This window comes from Tamandua tetradactyla, chromosome 7 (assembly GCF_023851605.1).
Source record: "Tamandua tetradactyla isolate mTamTet1 chromosome 7, mTamTet1.pri, whole genome shotgun sequence".
Lineage (NCBI taxonomy): Eukaryota > Metazoa > Chordata > Mammalia > Pilosa > Myrmecophagidae > Tamandua > Tamandua tetradactyla.
The window spans coordinates 130,114,889-130,136,867 of record NC_135333.1 but is presented as its reverse complement, the minus strand read 5'-3'; the positions used below and the strand labels follow the sequence as shown (position 1 = coordinate 130,136,867).

Below are 21,979 nucleotides of genomic sequence, written 5' to 3'. Positions count from 1 at the left end.
GAAATATGAGAAAATTAATGTTTTCTATTTTGTAAAAAACAAAAAGACTTGGACATGTTTTCGTACAAATAAATAGGTGCATGCTTCATTTGAAAAGTATATAAGCAAGTCTCAATCAATTAAAAGGTGGTAACTTAATCTACTTAACAATACCTTCCAAATAACAGTGTGCCATGTTGAATGCTGTAATAAAGTCCCATGTGCACCAATTGTAGAAAACAGGGTCTGCCCTGCACTCTTCCTCACAGCAGGACGGGGGTCCACACATAGTTCACCCAATTTTGCATAAAGACATAACCACAAGCAATCAAACGGTGGTGCAGGGTGGAATGGCCGATTTAAAACCACACCTTTCTCTTCTGCTTGCTTTTGCTGGGCTGCCTCTTCTTTATTTAATTCTTTTTCAATAGTTTCTCCTCTTTGGAAAAAATAATCTGAAATATTCCACTAAGAAGTAAACAGAAAAATATCGTTTTATTTACATATTTTATTTCAAACACAAAATAAATTAAATCTTCAATGTGTGGCTATTGTACCACTTCAGAAAAAAATTTCAAAAACATTATTTCAGAAATCTTTTTCCTAGTAGAATGGATTCAATGAAAACATTTCTTCCCCTGTCAGTGCCTCTGGTTTCAGTAAAATTTAGGGAACCATTCTTGTGATAACATTACTTAAAAATTTTTTTTATTATAAAAAATTTCAAAAGCATACAAATACCAGGGGGAATAATAAACTCCAACACACTGACATATCTACCTACTACATACAATCACTGTTAACATTTTGTCATATGTACTTCTTTCCTGTATTTAAAAATCTCCAAAATGAAAGGCTTTTAAAAACATTATAATACTATTATCATACCCAACAAAATTATGAATAATTTCTTAATATGATTGGATAATATTTTGTGATTTCTTATTCAAAAATAGAAATTACTGTCTCCAAGCACATCTTATGACTTCACTCTCAACCACAAGGTATGTGGAATTATGATAATTATATCAATGATAAATATGTAGCAGTTCCAATATCTGTGAACATAAATGTATTTAACAGTAATTTGATGAACACTGAATTAACTAACCTTAGGAAAGCAATTATATATGTATCATGCTTATATATTTTTCATGATTACACATTCAATAGTAGCTTGTGAGGAAAGTAAGTTTGACATGACAAAACTTCTGAGTTACACACATTTAAAAATTGTAAATAATTACTTCTAAATAACCATATATGGGGAATAGCTCTCTACATGCTTACTTATTGTAATATCAACAATGTCACAACTTAAATTTTATTATTGCTATATTTAAGATAAGTAAAACGAGGCTCAAGACATCAATAATTTAACAATTAACAAGAGGCAAATAGGATTAAAATATGGACAAATCTGATTCCACAGTACATGCACTTTCCCTACTCTATGCCATCTCCTAAATAACTAATAAAACAATGTTAGCAGGCTACAGGACTACGTAAATAGTAAAGTCTTTTATTGACGCTTCATTTACTAGCTGTTCTAGTTTGCTAGCTGCTGGAATGCAACACACTAGATAAAAGGGGATTTATTTAGTTAACGTATAGTTCTTCAGAGGAAAAGCAGCTAACTTTCAACTGAGGTTCTTTCTTATGTGGGAAGGCACGGGGTGATCTCCACTGGCCTTTTCTCCACACCTCTGGGTTCCAACAACTTTCCCCAGGGTGATTCCTTTCTGCATCTCCAAAGGCCTGGGCTGAGCTGCGAGTGCTGAGATGAGGTATGCTGAGCTGCTTTGGCTGTGCTATGGTTGAACACCAGCCAATTAAATCAAACATCATCCATTACAGCATCATTTAAGCACCAGCCAATTAAATCAAACATCATTCAACGCAGCAGGCACACCTCCTAGCCCACTGCAGATGTAGTCAGCAACAGATGAGGTTCACATGCCATTGGCTCATGTCCACAGCAATAGAACTAGGCACCTTCACCTAGACAAGTTGACACCTGAATCTAACTACCACACTAGCTAAGTACTACATGAAAATGCTCCTACTAAAAATAATACTGAAAATCAATTAACCTGCACAACAAAGACCAATTGAGTATTTCCCTTGTAATTATTATTGTTTGCTAAATCTTTCATGACAAACCTTACCAGAGCCAAGCTTGAGTTGAACATACAAAGATTATTTCAAATATTCTGCTGTTAGTGAAGAGATATACATTAGGTATTTTTAAATCATTTAACAATCCCCATAGAGCCAGAAGCATATTTGCTTAGGGTTCACTTCCAACTGCATAGCAGTGATTTCTAAAGTATATTTAAAGAAAATTATACATACCAATAAACCGATTGAAGTTAAACTAATATTAAGTTCTTGGTTATGAAGACCAAAGCTACCTGCAACATCTACAACTATCTGCAAGCAAGTACAAGGCATTGTTGGCAGAAAGTCTGTCACAACCAACTGAAGACACTGGAATGCAGTTCGTATCAAGGATTCCCTAAAAAGAAAATAAAATAAACGCATATTGAATATGAATGAAATGTGAGTAAAAAGACATCCTTTACAATAGCTGAATCAAGAAAAATTATATTTTAAAATTTTAATAAAAAGTCTTACCTATTAATATAGATCATATAATACATCAATACTTGGCTAAATGTAAAAAAGGGCTTATTTAAACAAATTAACAAATAAAAACAAAGAACCTCATAGGTGTAAGAAATAAAAACAAAACATTAAAAAAAGGAAAAGAAAATATACTATTAATACCATTTTATTTCTATTTGCATTTGTACCAACAATCCAAACAAAAAAAACTTAGACAATGAGCAAGAAAAGCAAGACTACATCCACTTTCTCACCACTGTATCCCCAATATCTAACCTGGTGCCCAGCACATGCAAGTACACACAATTTATTCACTAAATGAAAATGCGTTCCTCATTCCTATATACCTATACTTTATTATATCTTATTTAAAGTGCCAAAGGCATACATAATTCTACATTTAGTCTGTGAGAAGGGGCTAAATTTTGAATTTCAAAAGAAGAGACTCAAAAGTGTTTGGCTTTGGAGAGAAATTCTGGTGGTGAAAATAAAAATGAAAATAAAAATTATAACACTGCATGCTTGCCATGTCATATCCTTTCTAAATGCTTTACATGTACTAATTCACTTCATCCTTCAAACAACACTCTAGTTTATACAGAAACTAGTATAAACTAGTATAAACAGCAGATACTGAGGTAGAGAGGTAAAAATAACTTGCCCAAAGTTTATAGCTAGGAAGTAGAAGCAGTAAGTAGAGGCAGTAGGCTCGAGCCTCCCAAATAAGCTCAAAGTAACAAAGATAAATAACTGTAATCTATGATACAGCAGGGAGAAAGAAGACCAAGATGAATTTTCAGATGTACAAAGTATGTTCCAATTTACAATTCCTAGTTATTGGGAATAGGTTTGGATTCCTAACTTTTTCATTTATGTCAATCTTGGGTCTTACCCTTAAATAAAATTTAAATTCTGTAGTAGTGTTAAATAACTACACAAATATGAGGAGACTCAGGTGAGATGAAGTAGGCTTATAACTGGCCTACTTCATAATCAATAGCAATTTTCTTATTACTTTGATTTTCACGTACAAAGGAGCAACAAGACAGGTAATGTCTACTTCTGAAATAAGCAGAGGGATCACCAAAGGAAATGTAAATTTTAAGTACAAAGACATTATATGTCATTTATGGAAAATGAAGGAGTATAAGAATTTTCTGGGGCAGTCTACAATCTCATTGGTTGACAGCTCCCTTCCTTTCTGGCTTCACTAATAAAATCTCCCTATGTCTCTGACTCTCTTTTCTCTGCCAGTCATGACCTTGGTAACATATTCTCTGCTATATTATATGACAGAAATTAGACTGGTATATACATACATATTCCTAAGTGTAGTGACTATTTTATCACAAGCAATGATAAACAAGGAGTGCACACCTTTTTTTCTTTTATAAAATACTATTGTTTGAAAAGAAATACTATTATTTGTTATTAATTGTAATGGGAACGTGGTGGGAAACAAAATCTGTGCCAGTTAAATGAATGTTTGTGGTCAGAAATTAACAAATCTTATACAAAAAAATTACCTTAAAATGGGGCACAGATCTAAATATAAAACACAATACGACAAAGCTTCTAGAACATAGGGGAAAATCTATATGATCTCGGGTTTGTTGATAAGTTTTTAGATATAACACCAAAAGCATGATCAGTGAAAGAAAATAATAAATTAGACTTTATTAAAATATAAAACCTCTACTCTGTGAATAGAGTGAAAAGAAAAGCTACAGACTGGGAGAAAATATTTGCAAAACATGTACCCGATAAAGAACTTTATCTGAAATATACAAGGAACCCTTAAAACCTAACAATAAGAAAACAAACACTCAAAAAAAATGTGGAAAAGATCTGAACAGGCCAAGTATAGGGTTTTCATTTGATCTTGCAACTCCGTTATTAGGTATACACTTAGAAGAATTGAAAGCAGGGACAGAAACGGACATTTACACATTGGTGTTTATGGTGGCAGTATTCACGATTTGCAAGGATGGAGGTGACCTTCAGAAGGACGAACTGTGATGTACACATATAATGGAATATTGAGCAGCTGCTAGAAGGAATGATGTTGTGAGGCATGCAACTGGACCTTGAAGACGGAATGTTGAGTGAAATAAGCCAGAAACAAAAGCCAAACATTATAAGACCTCAGTAATATAGACTAACTATAATGTGCAAACTCTGAGAATTAAATCCAAGAGCACAGGTTATCAGGGGAAGGTTTACTGTAAAGAGTTCTAGACTGTAAGTTCTTACAGCAGTCACATCTATTCCTGAGATGTCACCGTTATTTCTAAATTCTCAGTTGCTGAGTTCTTTGTGTATAACGTGGTCGTTGTCTGGAATTTTGGGTATCTGTGTGACACCTGGGATGTACGGCTAGAGTTCTGCAGCTATGAAAGTCATCATTACTCCATAGAGCAACTGTTTAAAAAGTTGAAAAAGAGATCAGACTTTAATACGAGATATGAATGAAGATTTGGTTAGGACTAAGGTAAATCAGAATACAGGGTAAAGAATGATATGGACTATATTTTAAAACTTCAATTTCTGTGCAAGACCAAAGGAAGAGATGTTTATTTGGTGTAAAATTTATATTTTCTGTAGCACACTTTCTGATTTAACTTGTGTGGTCAGTTTATTCGAACACCATAATTATAAGGAACCTTGACTAGGGAGTGACATCTTGTTGGTCTGTACAAGTTAGTGGAATACTCTGATACATCCCAGAGTAATTTGGAAAGAGAATAAATAAGTATTTTCAAAGCCCCCTGAGGGACTGGGGAAAAATGTGGAAATATTAAATATCCCCACCTGGGGAATACCATCCTCGCAAGCATTGAGTACTACCAATTTAATAGGGTACAAGCCCTCGATCTTGGGGATTGACCGTATGAAACCTAGTCCTGCAAAGGAGAAGCTAAGAGTCACCCCCAGAGAACCTCTTTTGTTGCTCAGATGTGGCCCCTCTCTCTACAAGCCAACTAGGCAGGTAAATTCACTGCCCTCCCCCACTATGTGGAACATGCTTCCCAGGGGTGCAAATCTCCCTGGCAATGTGGGACATGACTCCCAGGGATGAATCCAGATCTGGCATCAAAGTATTGAGAAAGCCTTCTTGATCAAAAAAGAAACGAGAAATGAACCAAAATAAAGTTTCAGTGGCTGAGCAATTACAAATAGAGATGAGAGGTCATTCTGGAGGTTATTCATCTGCATTATATACATATCTCTTTTTAGCTTTTAGTGTATTCGAATAGCTAGAAGGAAGTATCTGAAATTGTTGAACTGTAATCCAGTAACCTTGATTCTTGGAGACAACAGTATAACTATACAGCTTTTACACGGTGACTGAGTGATTATGCAAAACCTCTGACTGACATTCCCTTTATCCAGTGTATGGACAGATCAGGGGAAAAACAAAGATAATAAATAAATAACAGGGGGATGAGGGGTATGGGATGCTTTGGGTGTTCCTTTTTACTTTTATTTTAATTTTTAGTCTTTATTATTTTTTGTAGTAATGAAAACGTTCAAAAATTCATTGTGGTGATGAGTACACAACTACATGATGAGAATGTGAACCATTGATTGTGCACTTTGTATGATTGTATGGCATGTCAATATATTTCAGTAAAATTGCAGTATAGGCACATTTATCTAAACAACTGCTGAATCTCTCAACTGCAATGCTATAACTTAAACAAGTCTATACCCAGTCCCTCCAAATTTGTTCTTCCCCCTAATTTCCTGTTTTGTTAATGATACCACAATCCACTAAACTGCCTGTCAGAAATCTGGGAATCACTCCTGATTGCTTTCTCCCTTTGCCCCACAGTCAATCCCTTAAGTAGCTCAAATGCATCTCCTCTATTTCTATACAGCACTTATAGTTTCTCTCATTTCACACCCTCCCCTCCCTACTGCTGTCACATGACATAGCTTAAATGCATATCTGATCATATCATTCCTGAAATTAAAATCTTTAAAATGCCTCCAAAACATGTTCAGAAGAAATCCCAACAGTTTATAATTGCATATAAGGTCCTTAAAAACTTATGCTCTGCTCACTCTACAGGGGCAGAGGTCTTCTGCTGGAGTCCTACTGTTCTGCCACAAATGAAACTATTCTAAAATCTGTTTTCCTTTTGTTTTGAGCATTCTTCCCCCTTCTGTTTGCTAATTCATTCATTCTTCAATACTAAATTCAGATGCTATTTCCTTTAAGAAGACTCCCTAAAATAGCTTCATCCTACATTGGGTTACATGTACCACCTATGTTTCAAAAATACCCTATGCTTAGCTACTTGCAATATTTAGCATGGTATACTATGATTGTACTTGGTCCTCTGCCTTACTGGAATTTTATTCCGATAGCAAGAGCTATTTAACTGTGCAACAAAACCTATCTTTAAACGTGTCATAAAACTTAAAAGAATTTGTTCATTTATCTTTATTGTAAATAAGACCCTTACACTCTTATGTAAGTGTTAAACAAACAGGCTTTTTCTCCATTCTTCCAAAACAAAGGTGAACCCTAAAAATTCCGCAGCATTAAGAAAACCTATTCTGGATCTTAGACTTAAGCAGGGAGGGCATAAATAAAAAATTACCATTACTGTAACATTTTAGGATTCACTCCTTTTCTAACTCGACCAGGTTTTGGACGTTAAACACTTACCCTTGATCATTTCTGATTGCTCCCATGACTCCAAGTACTAATGGCCATCCTGGCCCAAGACAGTCTCCTTGACTCTGCAGAATCTGCAACACACATTCTAACTGCTTGAGTCGGATATCATGATGGTTAATATTGGACATTTCCTTTAATGGGTTCAATAAAAGCAACTGCAGCCTCTGAAAAGTGGAGAGAAAATTAATTAGGAAGAGAAGCCTAAAAAGACAGAAGACTTTGCTGTTGTATTTCATGTTTAAATTCCCCTCCACTAGACTGCTGTGATAAAGAGAAATTTTTCCTATTAAAATAAACATTGGATATGGTTTCTCTGACAGCAATTATGAGAGGTTTCTTTTGCCATCTATCTCTTTCTAAAATAAGAGGAAATAAGAATTACCAAAATGTTAGTTTTCAGGATAAATAGAGAATTACCTTATTTGAAAAGATACCAGTCATAGACCTATATAAAAATGAGTCTCATGAGGAAATATTTATCTAGCTGTATTTGGAAAGGGAAAAATAATTTCCAATTTCTAAAATGACCTTTCATCTACTTTAATAATACATACCACACATATTTACATTTAAAATTCAAGTGTGATATAATGAAAGAAGCTATAACACCCATTAAAAATGACTATAAAAGCATGAAATCTGTTGGACTGTTGAAAAAAAGTACTCCATTACATTCTTTCAGCATATGAAAAGTACTTGACTCATTAACTTTCTTCTTCCTAAGAATTCATTTACTTGGTACATTGACTGAACAAATATTAAGCTCTCACTATATATATACCAGGTACGAAGCTGGTAAGGGATATTAAAATAAAAGATAAGGTTTTTCTTTTAAAAAAACCTCAAATCATAGTAGAGAAAAATAGAAAATAACTAAAATGTAAAATCTGTAAGATCACAAACCTTTTCTATCTTGCTCACTATTCTATCCTGAGCTAAAACATTGCCACAGTTGAGTAAATTTTAGAATACAATTACAATACATAAGAAAATGAGGTCTACGGGAATAGTTATTAAAAGCTTCATCCCTACTCAGTCTTAAAACAGTAAAACTTTGGCGAACTTTTCAAAACTGTCTAATATATATGTAAATGATTAAGTAAGGACAAAGGATTCATGACACAAAGTTAACTCTGGAAGTATAAAATAACTTTTCTTTTAAACTATTTTTATTGTATAGTGTAACATATATACAGAGCAAAGAAATAAAAAAGCAATAGTTTTCAAAGCACTCTTCAACAAGTGGTTACAGGATAGATTCCAGAGTTTGTCATGGGCTACCATACGATCCTCTCATATTTTTCTTTATAGCTGCTCCAGAATATAGGAGGCTACAGGGCTTAAATACTTTATCCTCACAATCGACTTTTTTTCCTTCTATTTTTGTGAACAATAACATATACGCAAAAAAGCTATAAATTTCCAAGCACAGCATCACAATTAGTTATAGAACATATCTGACTTTGACATGGGTTACAATTTCACAATTTTAGGTTTTTACTTCTAGCTGCTCTAAAATACTAGACCTAAAAGAGATATCAATTTAATGATTCAGCATTCATATTCATTTGTTAAGTCCTATCTTCTACGTATAATCCCACCATCAACTTTGATTTTTCCATACCTCTCACCGGGGTTATTTGGGCTACAGCAATTCTAAATTTTTGATATTGGAAAAGTCTGTCACTAATATGGGATAGGGAGATGGAACTATCCGATGTCCTGGAGAGGTTGGGCTAGGTTTTTTCAGGACTTATCTGGACCAGGGACCCATCTGGAGGTTGTAGGTTTCTCGCAAGTTACTTTAGTACCTAGAATCAATTGCCCTAGGTGTTCTTTAGGATTGGCTGGAATGGTCCTGGTTGGGGGTTGGCAGGTTACGATAGGCAGTAAGGTCTACCGGAACCTTGCATAAAAGCAACCTCCAGAGTAGCCTCTCGACTCTATTTGAACTTTCTCTGCCACTGATAATTAATTACACTTCTTTCCCCCCCATTTGGTCAGGATGGAATTGTGATCCCACGGTGCCAGGTCTGGATGCATCCCTGGGAGTCCTTTCCCATGTCGCCAGGGAGACTTTCACTCCTGGAAGTCATGTCCCACGTAGGCGGAAAGGCAATGATTTCACTTGCAGAGCTGGGCTTAAAGAGACTGAAGTTACATCTGAGCAACAACAGAGGTTCTCCAGAAGTTACTCTTAGGCATGCTTACAGGTAGTCTTAAATTTCTATGCTACCTACATAAGCTTCACAAGAGTAAGCCTCATGATCAAGGGCATGGCCTATTGACCTGGTGTTCCCAAAGTTTGACACAGTATTAGGGGAATCCCTGATGGTAAGGTTTAATAGTTCCATAGTCTTTCTCCCCTCTCTCAGGGGGCTTTGCCAACACTTTTGATTATCTGGTTAATATACTCTAGGATGCTTCCAGGCATTACAATAATCTATACAGGATTAAAGGACCTCTTTCTCATTCGGTGTTCTCTGAGTTTAAGTTGTTCAAATGAACTATACAGATAGGTTGAATTAGTTTACATACTACAGAAAATTTCAGTTCCAGATGAAATAAAACTTTCTTCCATTGGTCTCAAAGAGAATGTGTGGTTCTAAAATACAGACACTGTCCTCCTTACCCCTATGTTCTGAATTACTTTAAACCCAACCTGTTCAGCTTTGTTCTTATCTCTAAATGTCAGGCTATATATATATAAAACACCCTCTCGAAATCCAGAAATAATAATCACCACTCTGGACTTCATGTGTCTGCTCTAAAAAGCATACAATATAGGCCCCTGTTTTCTCATAAGCATTTTCTAAAGGTGACCATACCATTGTCGTTTTTTGGTTTCTGGCTTATTTTGTCTCACCAAATGTTCCACATGTTCATTCACATCATTGCATGCCTCACGATACTGCTCCTTTTTGTAGTAGTACAGCCTTTGTTCACAAGTATATACCATCGTTTGCCATTCTACGTCTCCATCAGTACATCCTTCAGCTACCTGCATTCATTGGGCATCATGTAGAGGACCCAAAGTCCACAATCCATCAACATTCTCAATTTTAGATAATTTCATTGTTCTCAAGAGACAGAAAATTAACAAACACATCCTCACCAAATAGGAGATCTAAACCTCCTCTTAATTCTTGTCCCTAACCCCATTATTTACCTCTGCTGTTGCTGTGGTAGTGCTGATAGTTTCCTTTTGAACATAGCTCATAGTATGCAATAGCAGTTTTCCCCCTGTACTCTGGACTTAAACTTTTTATACAAGAATCATATCTTTCAAGTAATTCTTACAAGAACTCACTCATATTTCTAGTGTGAGTCAGTGGGACATATAGGTATATACAACCCCTTTCAATATTGTTCATCTTCAGTATGGTAATATTACTTCTTGACCCAACAAAGAATCACCTTCACTTCTCTCTATTCCCTTGCATTGGAGTTCAACCTCATTAGCTAGCAGTTCACCCTTCTCTAGCTTCTATGTATCTCTAAGTTCCCTGTATTCTGTATTATAAGTCTGATTATACCTTTATGCTGGTCATAAAAGTGGAATCATACAGTATCTATCCTTTTATGTCTGGCTAATTTTGCTTAGCATTAAGTCCTCAAGGCTCATCTATCTTGTCATGTGCTTCAGGACATCATTTTGTCTTACTGCTGCATAATATTCCATCATACATATATACCATATTTTTTTGATCCACTCGTCTGTTGATGGGCATCTGGTTTGTTTCCATCTTTCAGCGATTGTGAACAATGCTGCTATGAACATCGGTGTGCAAATGTCTCTTTGTGTGGTTGCTTGCAGCTCTTCTGGGTATATACCAAGTAGTGCTATTGCTGGGTCATAGGGCAGCTCAATTTTTAGTTTCCTAAGGAACTGCTAAACAGTCTTCCATAGTGGCTGCACCATTATACATTTCCACCAGCAGTGTATAAGTGTCCCAGTTTCTCCACATCCTCTCCAACATTTATAAATTCCTGATTGATTATAGCAGCCATTCTTATAAGTGTGAGGTGGTATCTCATTGTAGTCTTCATCTGCATTTCCCTTATAGCCAATGAAAATGAGCATCGCTTCATGTGCTTTTGAGACATCTGTATTTGCTCTTCAGAAAAATGCCTGTTCATATCTTTAGCCCATGTTATAATTGGACTGTTCTTTTGTTGTCGAGTTGTGCGATTTCTTTGAATATACAGGAAATCAAACCTTTGTCTGATATGTGATTTCCAAATATTTTCTCCCATTGAGCTGGCTGCCTCTTCACTTTTTTGACAAAGTCTCTTGAGGTTCAGAAGCATTTGATTTTGAGGAGTTCCCATTTACCTATTTTTTTCTTTTGTTGCTTGTGCTTTGGGTGTAAAGTTTAGGAAGCTACCTCCTATTACTAGGTCTTGAAGATGTTTCCCTACATTTTCCTGTAGAAGCTTTATGGTACTAGTTCTTATATTTAGGTGTTTTATCCACATTGAGTTAATTTTTGTGTAGGGTGTAAGACAGGGGTCCTATTTCATTCTCTTGGCTATTGATATCTAGTTTGGAAGTGCAAAGTAAGTTTTAAATTATTTAAAAATAAAATTTATTTTATTGTGCTCACCTCTTTTGCTACTTTTTTTCTTACTATGTAAGGTTAGAAAGAGAAAAAAAAATCAGAGGCTGGTAAAGACCAAAGCAAAAGAGAATAAAAAAGTTGGGCCCCATAAAGAAGACACAGCACTGCATGAAAAGGGAAACTTCTAGACCAGGAGACCAAGTATAGGCAATTTATTAATTTAGTTCATTTATCATTCACAGTTGTTTAAAATTTCTTACAAAGACAATCCTAAAGATATATCAATTCTCTGTAAGAGATCCTTGGCCTACATATAAATGAAAATATTAAGTAAAACAACAACAACAAAAATTTTTAGAATTCTTTTCACATGGTAATTAAAAAAATTACATATGTAAAAGGATGATTTTATATTAAGTACTCTTTTATAAAAATGAGAAAGGAGTCTCTCCATATTACCTGGTTTTGTGAAAGTGGAGGATCATGGTTAAATGTTAATCCTGCTTTAATAAGTGAAGTTAAAGCTTCTGCTCCCCATTCTCTCATTCGAGAGTTTGGATGCTGACAGACCTGAAAGTTTATATATTGAAGAGAAATTAAATTTTAATTTGCAAATCTAACATCAAATTGAGGAAAGAAAACATAAAAAACATATTTTCTCTTCTTCATACATTTTTGAAATAATACTGCTATTGCATGCTATGAGCTAAACAAAAATTATATCCAAAATGTAATTAAACTTACCTTCTGAATAAGGGACAAGAGGAAGCAATAGAGAAACAGAAAGAAAAAACATGAAACTAAAACAAGTCACAGGAAAAAAAAAGATTTCATAAAAGTAAATTATATGTCATCATAATAAACAAAAGAAGCAAGCTGTTATTAAGGTTCCTAATTTAGTCTACGCTCATAATCAAGCATTTTGTTAAAATTTTAAAAACTCATTGTTTGCCATTTGACATGAATGTCTAAAAGAAATCTGCATATATCCTTTAATAATTCGTAAAAGTCATTCCAATAAAATAAAAATGTTTAAAAAATGCTATGGGCATCTATCCTTGCTAAGGATAATATCTTTTTCAAAATTACTAAAAATAACATAAAAGTCTCTGGTAACCTAAACCTAAAGTGCACATAAACATATACCTGCAGAAGGAGCTGGTTATTAAGCAGCAGCTAATTCTTAACAATCACCCTAAGTTGAATACAAGAGAACACAAATCCAGGTAAAAGTCCATGGCACTATTAATAACCAGTAATGCCAATCAACTTTTGTATTCTCATAATCATAGCAAAAGGTATAAGTAAGGATTGTTTATTAGTAACTCTCAGCCCCAATTACCTTAAATTGCTTCGGAACTAGCTGGAACTTGAGGTTGTAAATGTTTATTATGTACAATAAAAGAAAGGGGTCCCAATTTAACAGCTGATAGAAACAGGAGGGATTTCTTTGGTATTTCTCAATTTAAAGTTTCACCAATTTTTAGTCAATATAAGCAATCTACTCCTTTACCAATCCGATTACTGTACACCTTCAGTCCTTAATAAAAAGTAGAGATATAAGTACAAGGACAAAAATGGAAGAAAAAAAGATTAACGCTGATTTTTCAAATGGTTATCCAGAATCATTAGTCCAATTAACTATTCTGGTAATATAATAATCATATGTACAAACAGTAAATCATTCAAAAGCTTGCAACAAAAAATTAAATTTAATATTAAAAAAAAACAGGTTACCTCAAGTAGATGGCCAGTAAGGGGTCGCCATAAAATTTCAATTCGGTGCATGTTAACTAAACCAGTTTCTAACAACTTGGCAACAGCAAAAAGAGATGGCTCCTAGAGAGAAAATGTATTACATCTTGATATAAGAATCTGGAGTACTTTTGAGTATGAAAAACCTCAAAATTCAAAATCATGCAGACAGACAGTATGACTAGCCTTCTGACCAGAAGGAAAGAAACATTCTTATTAGAAAAGTCTTAAAGTGTTCAGCTTTTATGTGTGATGGTAAGGAAACTGAAAAATACAAAGGGGAGGCAGCAGAGACCAGGTTAACAGTATAGCAAAGATAAAGCACATTATGAGAATAATAAAATTTTCTAATATTTTTAAAGGAAAAGATCTTACTATTCTATATCCTTCATATTTTTACAGTAATAAAATTTTAATTTGTAAATGTCGGAAAACATCTTTCTTTCCTAGTAGAAAACAAGTACTTTGGAGTATTAGATAAATATAGAGAGGTTAGGGTAATTCTTCTTGCACGTATTAATGCTGTAGGTACTCTAAAAACATTTGTAATAGAAAATTCATGATTCTAGAAGCAATATAGTATAATGGTTAAGACTGTAGCTTGTGAAATTCTAACTGCCTAAGATCTCATCTGAACTCTACCACTCAGTAGCTATGAAACCTTGGGCAAATTACTACCTCTTCTGATTCTTTTTTTTAATCTGTAAAATAGAGATAAAGAAGAAAACCTACTTCATGGTACAGAACCTATATATCTCATGTTAGAAAGTGCCTGGCAAATAAATCTGCAATAAATATAAGCTTTTTCTACATCAACAAGAATGACATCAGCAGCGGTAACATTTTAACCAGGGTATGCACAGGAATCATGTATTGCATTTAAAGAATGTTTAGATACACAGATCCCATGCCTGAAGATTCTGATTCAGGAACCCTAGAATGTGGCCCTGGCATTTCTCTCTCTAAATATATGTATATGTTTTCACAATGTAAAAATCTTATCTTCACATAATCGTCTTCAAGAATCAAGGCTTCTGGAACTCAGCTCAGCAGTTTCAGATACTTCCCTTCAGCCACTCCAATATACTATAAACTAAAAAGGAGATATCTATATAATGTGTAAGAATACTCTCCAGGATAATCTCTCGACTCTGTTTGAAATCTCTCAGCCACTGACACTTTATTTTGTCTCATTTCTCTTTTTCCTCTTTTGGTCAAGAAGGCTTTCTCAATCCCTTGATGATGGGTCTTGGCTCATCCCAGGAGTTATATTTAAAAAAACTCTATAGCTGATCTTGTGACATACCAAAAGTGAGCCACTAGCAAAGTAGTTAAGAATGGAGTTTTTGGAATGAGACATTTGAGGGTTTAAATCTAAGCTCTACCAGTTACTAAGTAGGTAACCTCAGGCAGTTTATTTAAGCTCTCTGTTTTCAAATTTTCATCTGTAAAAAGAGGATACTATCACTGAACCTCACAAAGCTTTTACACAATTAAATAAAATAATATGTTACTGCTTGGTATATGGTAAATACTCGAACAACAGCAGCGTATTATCTTTGTTGTTGTTATACTAAGTTCGGTAATATGTGTGCAAAAGGATCATCAGCGTCACATTTGTTTAAGAAAAAAATTGCACGTTTTACCATAAGCTACCTCCTAAATATATTAGCACAAATTTCTGAAATGAGAAACAAAATTGAGATGCCTGGTCACTTTCAAGTCACACATGAGAACACTGATATATATATCATATATTATAGATACAATATATAAAACTTTATATATTTATAGGGATTAAATATTATAGGGATTAATACCCTAGAATATTTAATCCCTAAAACATTTAACTCATTCACAGCAGTTAATATTTATAAATTTTTTGTTTTTTTAATAATGCAAAACCTACTTACAAATTTTCTACTTATTCCAACATCTACATGTTTCTATTTACAGAAGGCACAACTAATTTATACCCTCCATCTAAAATATTTTTTATAAAGCTTACACTTAAATACCTTTATAAAGCTTATATTTCCATTCCATATTTTCACTTCAGTTTACTGAAATGAAATCCTAAAATGGATACACGTGAACTTACTCCTAAAGAAGTTATCTTCTTTCAGCCGATATATCCATTTTCTCAACACTTGTTCCCTCCAAGCCTCCCTGAAAGATGGCATCTATTCCTATGACTTTCTTGATAATTACACTGTTCAAGGATAACAATAAACTATTCATCATCAAATTTTCTAGTTTTTTCTCAACTCTCACTGATCTTAACTTCTTTTCTGATTTCATTAACCTGCCCTTCCTGTCTAAATCTTATTTTTCCTTCCAATATCCAATACCAGTCAAATTAATCTTAATTAATCTTAATATAAGCACATATTAAAAACATCTCATATAACACACTAAGGACTGTGAGAAGTCTCACATAACTTAATATCTATATTTATTTAGACTCCTACATCACTTTAGCTGCCACTTACTCATGAGCCAACCAGTTTATATGCTCTTTGAAAGCAGAAAACTTATATTCTATTTATAGCCCCTAGTAAGGTCATGTACACGGTAAACATACAGTGCTTATTGTGTGAATACTTAAAGTCTCAAGACATTACCATATAAATTTGCTCAGATTTCATTAAGGTACTCTATGAGAAAGTTTGGTGTTAAGTACTAATCTTAAAGATGTAGGATTATTCAAGATATCAAGAAATTGTTAACTTCACTATATTTTATATCATCCTTGCCTTGATTTGGAACTATAATATATATTTCTAAACATCTGCATGGCATTTACATATTTATATAATTCTGTAGCTATGTACTATAATTCTGAAACTTTGCTTTAGCAACATAATTTTGGAACCTACAGAGTTAGATGTTAAGTTACAAAGACAAATTCTCAGCTTTTTCATCATGGTTTGGACTGTCTTCACTTATTTGTAAATTGTCAAACTATACTTAATCATTTTAAAATATAGGAAGCATTTTATTTTAAATAATTATTTCTAAGATATAAACTCAAATTTCCTTGCATTTTCCAAATACAATAGAAAATGATATTCTGAGTACAGAGAGAAATGTTCTCAAACATCAATATTCAAAAGCGTTGTCCTATTCACTCAGTCAACTAACAAAGAAAAATTTAATTTCCAAGGGACATTCTGTAAGATAGTAACATGAAGGGCGAATCATTAACTTCAGCAAGAAATGATTAGCTCCTTATCTTCCATCCCAATCAGGGACAAGAGGAACTGAGATACTGACATATCTTCCTTGATTTAAATCCTAAATTATCCCAGTTATAAATTTATACCTCAAATTACAAGTAATAACTATGACATTTATGGAATTCATTTATAAAAAACAGTTTAGCAAAATTCTTCATAAAAATATTCAGGACACAACAGAAAGGAACACAACCTAAAACTACAATGCATACTTGGACACATCACAAGCCAAATCATGCCCTCTTTATTCTCCCTTCAATAAATAACAAACATAAATGGTAGAAATCCAACAGGTTATGGTTAGCCTACAAAGTTAGTACTGATTCTCCTAACAAAACCCTAAAAGATTATAAAAGGTGTACAACTTATTACAAAAAAATGTGTTATATTTAAAACGGAAAGGTAGAATATCATACCTTATTATTTCCATAAGCCATATCCATTGCTTCTAGGGATAAGGAGCAAAGTGCATTTATTAAATGATGCAATGATACATCATCAAGATACCTAAAATGAAAATGAAGTAAGTAAGACATACCGATCTATAATATACACCTACTAGTTTCTATCAATTAAAAAAACTGATTCTTACTGTGAGCTTTCAAACAATCTTGAAAGTATGTTGGAAATCACCGGTAAATCTGTCATAACTGCTGTTGTCAGAACCTAAGCAAGGAATAATATTAAATGTTAACATTATGAACACGCTGGGAAACACTAATTGTGTAAGAATGACTGCGGCTTACTGTACTGGGTCCTTCTACAGCTCTTCCAGGTTTCAAGGCACCACCACTACCAGGCTTTAATCCCAGAATCCATACAAGATGCTGTAAATAAAAAAAAAATAGTAATAAAAATAAAAACAATTTATAAAATTACAAAAATTGTAATAACTATAACTAAAATTGGTAATAACTTCTAATAATGAAAATTGAAATCAGTAGGTTTCTAATAAGTAAAATGAAAACCAGTAGCTAACATTCATGTAAAATTTTATTACACGAAGCTTAAGCAATGGAACTTAGGTGGTTATGAGAGGCACTCCATCACTTCCTACAACATATGCCATGTCCTTTTCCCTTTCCAATTTTTTTTCATAATTACACTATTCCTTACGCTTTTCCAAAGCACCAACAAGTTATTACTTAGTTTAACTGTTAGCATTTAGATAGAAAAACAACCCAGACACTAGAACATACCTGTAGAGTTGCCAGGACAAGTTGCCACGATGTTCCAAGAACAGCCCCATGGCAGTGAGCCAGGTTAAGTAAAGTCCTCATACACTGGATATTTTTGGAAGTTAGCTATATAAAAAGGGACATATTTGCAGGAACTGTTATTCTTTTTTTCAATGCTTTTTTTTTGCATGGGCAGGCACTGGGAAACAAAAACCCAGGTGTCTGGCATGGTAGGTGAGAATTCTGCCACTGAGCCACCACCACACTGCCCTGTTATTCTTTTTATTAAAATATTTTTTAATAAAAAATATAAATTTTAAGAAAATAGGTATGAATGTCTATTTTCAATGATTTTGTAAAGAACATATTCATTTGAATAAAGGTTATATTATCATAGTTGGTTACAAAAATGTCAATCGCATACTTAACTAGTTTCTTTATAGTACCATTCGGATAAAGTAAATACAGTGCAGTGACAAAGTTTGGCAAACACCAAAAGAGTACAATGGGTTCCCTTGACAGTTAACTGGTAATCAAGAAAAGAACCATACTTTACCATTACTGTCCCTTGAGGTTGTACAGCTAGAGGTTGACCAACTGCCACAACTTGCTGGTGAGATTCACTTGATGGACTTATCATCATAACATTTTGACCCTGAATGGAGTATGCTAGACCACAAAGGAAAGCCTAAATAATTAAAGTATACTTTTCAAGTTGCATTCAAAAGCATGTTTTATCTGTAAATATCATCAATTTGATCAAACTAAGTTCAACTATGATACTTACTTAAGTATCATTATTATCTATTATCTATGAGCAAACATTTTAAAATCTCATGAGGTGAAAAACTAAGACAAGCTAAGCAAATAATAAAGTTATTTTCTACATAACTCGAAAAAATTGTAACTTTTTATTATTTGATAAGATTTTTAAATTTTTGATAGATTTCTTCATAAGCAAAATAGAAATAAGATACATTAAGCATTTAAAGTATGTATTCCCAGTATACTTTTCTAGTTAAAGTTAGAGACCAACACTCATCCTTTTAGTTTGAAAACTGAGTATCACATCGAAATATATTTATACTACAAACATCAAATGAACATCTTCCAAGTATTCAACAAGAAAAAAAATTGGGGGATGTTAGCTTAATCAAAGAGATTGCAAGCAAGGTCACTTATTTCATTAAAAAAAATCATCACACCATTTCAACATTTGTTATAGCTTACAAAAGACATCTAGATTTTCTTATATTATTCCCTACAACTACCATTTTAAATTGGTATTTTTCGTCACTCCTATTTTTTTGGACATTGAAGAGACTGAAACTCAGGGATATTAACTACCCCAGGTCACAGAGGCAGTAAGTGGAAGAGCTGAGGTTTGAACTCAGAATTTATATAATTTTTTCTCTACACCATTTCACCACACAGGATGAAGAGAATTTTGAATAAGTCTAAGTCTTACATTTGTTGGAAAGAGTAGCTGCAGTGGTGGTATTCAATACAGTTAGAGCATAATGGGGAGGCAGGGAACCTTTGCATATTGCAGTTATAAAGGCATCTCTTGAAGTTACGAGGCCCAGTCTTCCACAGAGAGCAGCCATAGTCAGTTCAGCTTTTAAAATATTCTCAGTGGCAGCTTCATCTGTGCTGGAAAGATAAGGCATTTATTTAATCTGATTAATTTATTTTTAATTATGCTGCAGAAGATGATATAGAATTAGGTATTACATGAAGTTTTAAGAAAATCTATATAAAAATCTTGTTTAAATTGGTATATTTAATAAGAATTTTAACTAATTAACATATTTGAAATTTTGAACTGTGTAAAGGCAATGTACAGTACATATTTTCATTATTTTGGGAAATGGTCAAGAGCTCAAAGATTTAACTTAAAGTATCAAGCACTGAAAAATGAGTAGTAAATTCTGCAATTCTGAATTAAAACATCAAAGAAATTGAGTAATACAATAAATCATCATTGCAAAAGTAGTAAGTTAAGTCTCAAAACAAAAACAATTTTTAAAAAGAAATGCTGGACTGTATTTTCCATTAAAACATTGTAACAAGGATTCTGGTCAAGATAGGATGGTGAAAAAAGAATAATGTACTATACATAAAAAAGTTATAATAAGAAATAAGAATTCCTAGGTCAAATTTAAGTAAATGTAATGTTGTTGTTTTTAATATAACTGCTACATGTAATATAAAACAAAGACATAATACCTGGCATCAAGAAGGAGTGAAAGTGCAGCAAGAAGACCACACCAGCAGGCATTCACCATTTCTTCCCAAACAGCTCTGCTAACTTAAAAAGAAAAAAATACTCTATACTTAACAATAATTATAGTTGTCATTATATTTGACAAGATTTAAAATTCTAAAATTTTCGTGGTCACCTGACAATATGTCAAATATTCCACCCAACTCAATGAATATTAAAGCTTTAATAGTCTAAATATATCTGAAAAAATGAAACCTTGAGAACCACATTATAATTTGAGACTTTAAAACAAAGTTGTTTTTAAATATCTACGGTAAGATCTTTTGTATGCAAATTAACTGATCGATAGCTTAAAAAAAACATATATACACACACACACACACACACACACACACACACACAACATCACTTCCTTCTCTTTCCCTTCATAAAGCCAAACTTTTCTCCTATGTAATCAGCTGGGAGTGAAGGGACAGAACAGTGTAACTAGTTAGCTCAACCAGGAGGCTGGTCATATACACTGTGAACTGAGCAAATAAATTCATTGAGTAAAATGAGAATCAGGTTTCTCACTGTTGGAGAAGGGAGTTACAAACATGAAAAGTGAAAATAAACCTTGTGGTATTTTATTAGAATTGGAGAAATCAATGTGACTCCATGGTATTTAAGACAGATAGGAAGACATAAAAAATATAGGTAGACGTGCATTATGTGTGCTTATGAGTGAGTGAATGTGTGTGTATATACATATATTTTCCATCCAAATAGAAAGGTATACCTAGTGCTCACATATTAATTTCTAAATATTATTTTCCACAAAAAGGAACTAGAGCTCCTTGGGAAACTGGCCTGACTCTAAGACTGTGCAAGAAAAATCCAAGATAAGCCTGGAATACTTAGTTGACTAAGATAATAAGGAAGGTACTCAGAGAATGATTGGTACAAGTTAAAAGGACATGGGCCTGCTTGAAGGGGATCCTACTGACCATGCTGGGGACAATCGGTGAGTCAAATTAAATAATGATAGTTGCAGATTGCAACCCTTTAAATAAAACAGAAATCCATGAATTCATACTAACATAAATAAATAAATGAAAAGAAAAACAGGGGAGAAGGGGAAAGTTCAATTAACAGTAGAGGTCTAAAGTATTTCTCCACAAAGAGTTGATAATTAACTTTACAAAGAAACCTAGCATACAGTATATCTGTCATTTGGTAAAAGTTAACATCACCAGTAATAAGACAAATAGACATTGAATGCCTCTTGGTATGCTGATATACTAAGAACACCACAGCAACATTTCTGTAGTAGCTCTAACAAAACTATATAAACTAAATCTTACTATAAGGAAACATCAGTCAAATCCAAATTGACAGGCCTGTACTCTTTAAAAATGTCAAGATCACATAAAATAAGGAAAAACTGAGGAACTTTTCCTGATTAAAGGAAGTATATGGCAACAAAGTATAACATGTGGACCAAAAAGGACATCACTGGGACAACTGGAAAATTTGAATCAGATCTACAATTAAATGATAATATTGGGTTGATGCTAAATTTCTGATGGTGATTATATGTGGGACAGTGTTTTTATTTTTAGACAATATACTTTGAAGTTTTAAGGGCTAACTGAACATGATGTCTGTAACATTCTCAAATAGTTCAGTTAAATCTATAGTGGCATGTACAGATAGAGAGACAGATAAAGAGAGAATGATAA

General features: G+C 33.5%; 1 protein-coding gene across 7 annotated transcripts in view; it reads right to left on the bottom strand.

Annotated features, from left to right (window-relative positions):
- The window catches only part of MON2 (MON2 regulator of endosome-to-Golgi trafficking), a 156,693-nt gene that overhangs the window by 46,399 nt on the left and 88,315 nt on the right, over positions 1-21,979 (bottom strand). For all 7 annotated transcript variants that reach the window (XM_077111251.1, XM_077111252.1, XM_077111258.1 and 4 more), the window contains 12 exons: positions 20,261-20,342; positions 19,500-19,684; positions 18,588-18,700; positions 18,053-18,157; positions 17,600-17,680; positions 17,446-17,519; positions 17,270-17,360; positions 13,597-13,698; positions 12,319-12,429; positions 7,286-7,461; positions 2,335-2,497; positions 154-447 (listed from right to left, as the gene is read on the bottom strand). In XM_077111251.1, the coding sequence (XP_076967366.1) occupies positions 154-447; positions 2,335-2,497; positions 7,286-7,461; positions 12,319-12,429; positions 13,597-13,698; positions 17,270-17,360; positions 17,446-17,519; positions 17,600-17,680; positions 18,053-18,157; positions 18,588-18,700; positions 19,500-19,684; positions 20,261-20,342 (1,577 nt within the window). The remainder of the gene's footprint in view (positions 1-153; positions 448-2,334; positions 2,498-7,285; positions 7,462-12,318; positions 12,430-13,596; positions 13,699-17,269; positions 17,361-17,445; positions 17,520-17,599; positions 17,681-18,052; positions 18,158-18,587; positions 18,701-19,499; positions 19,685-20,260; positions 20,343-21,979) is intronic.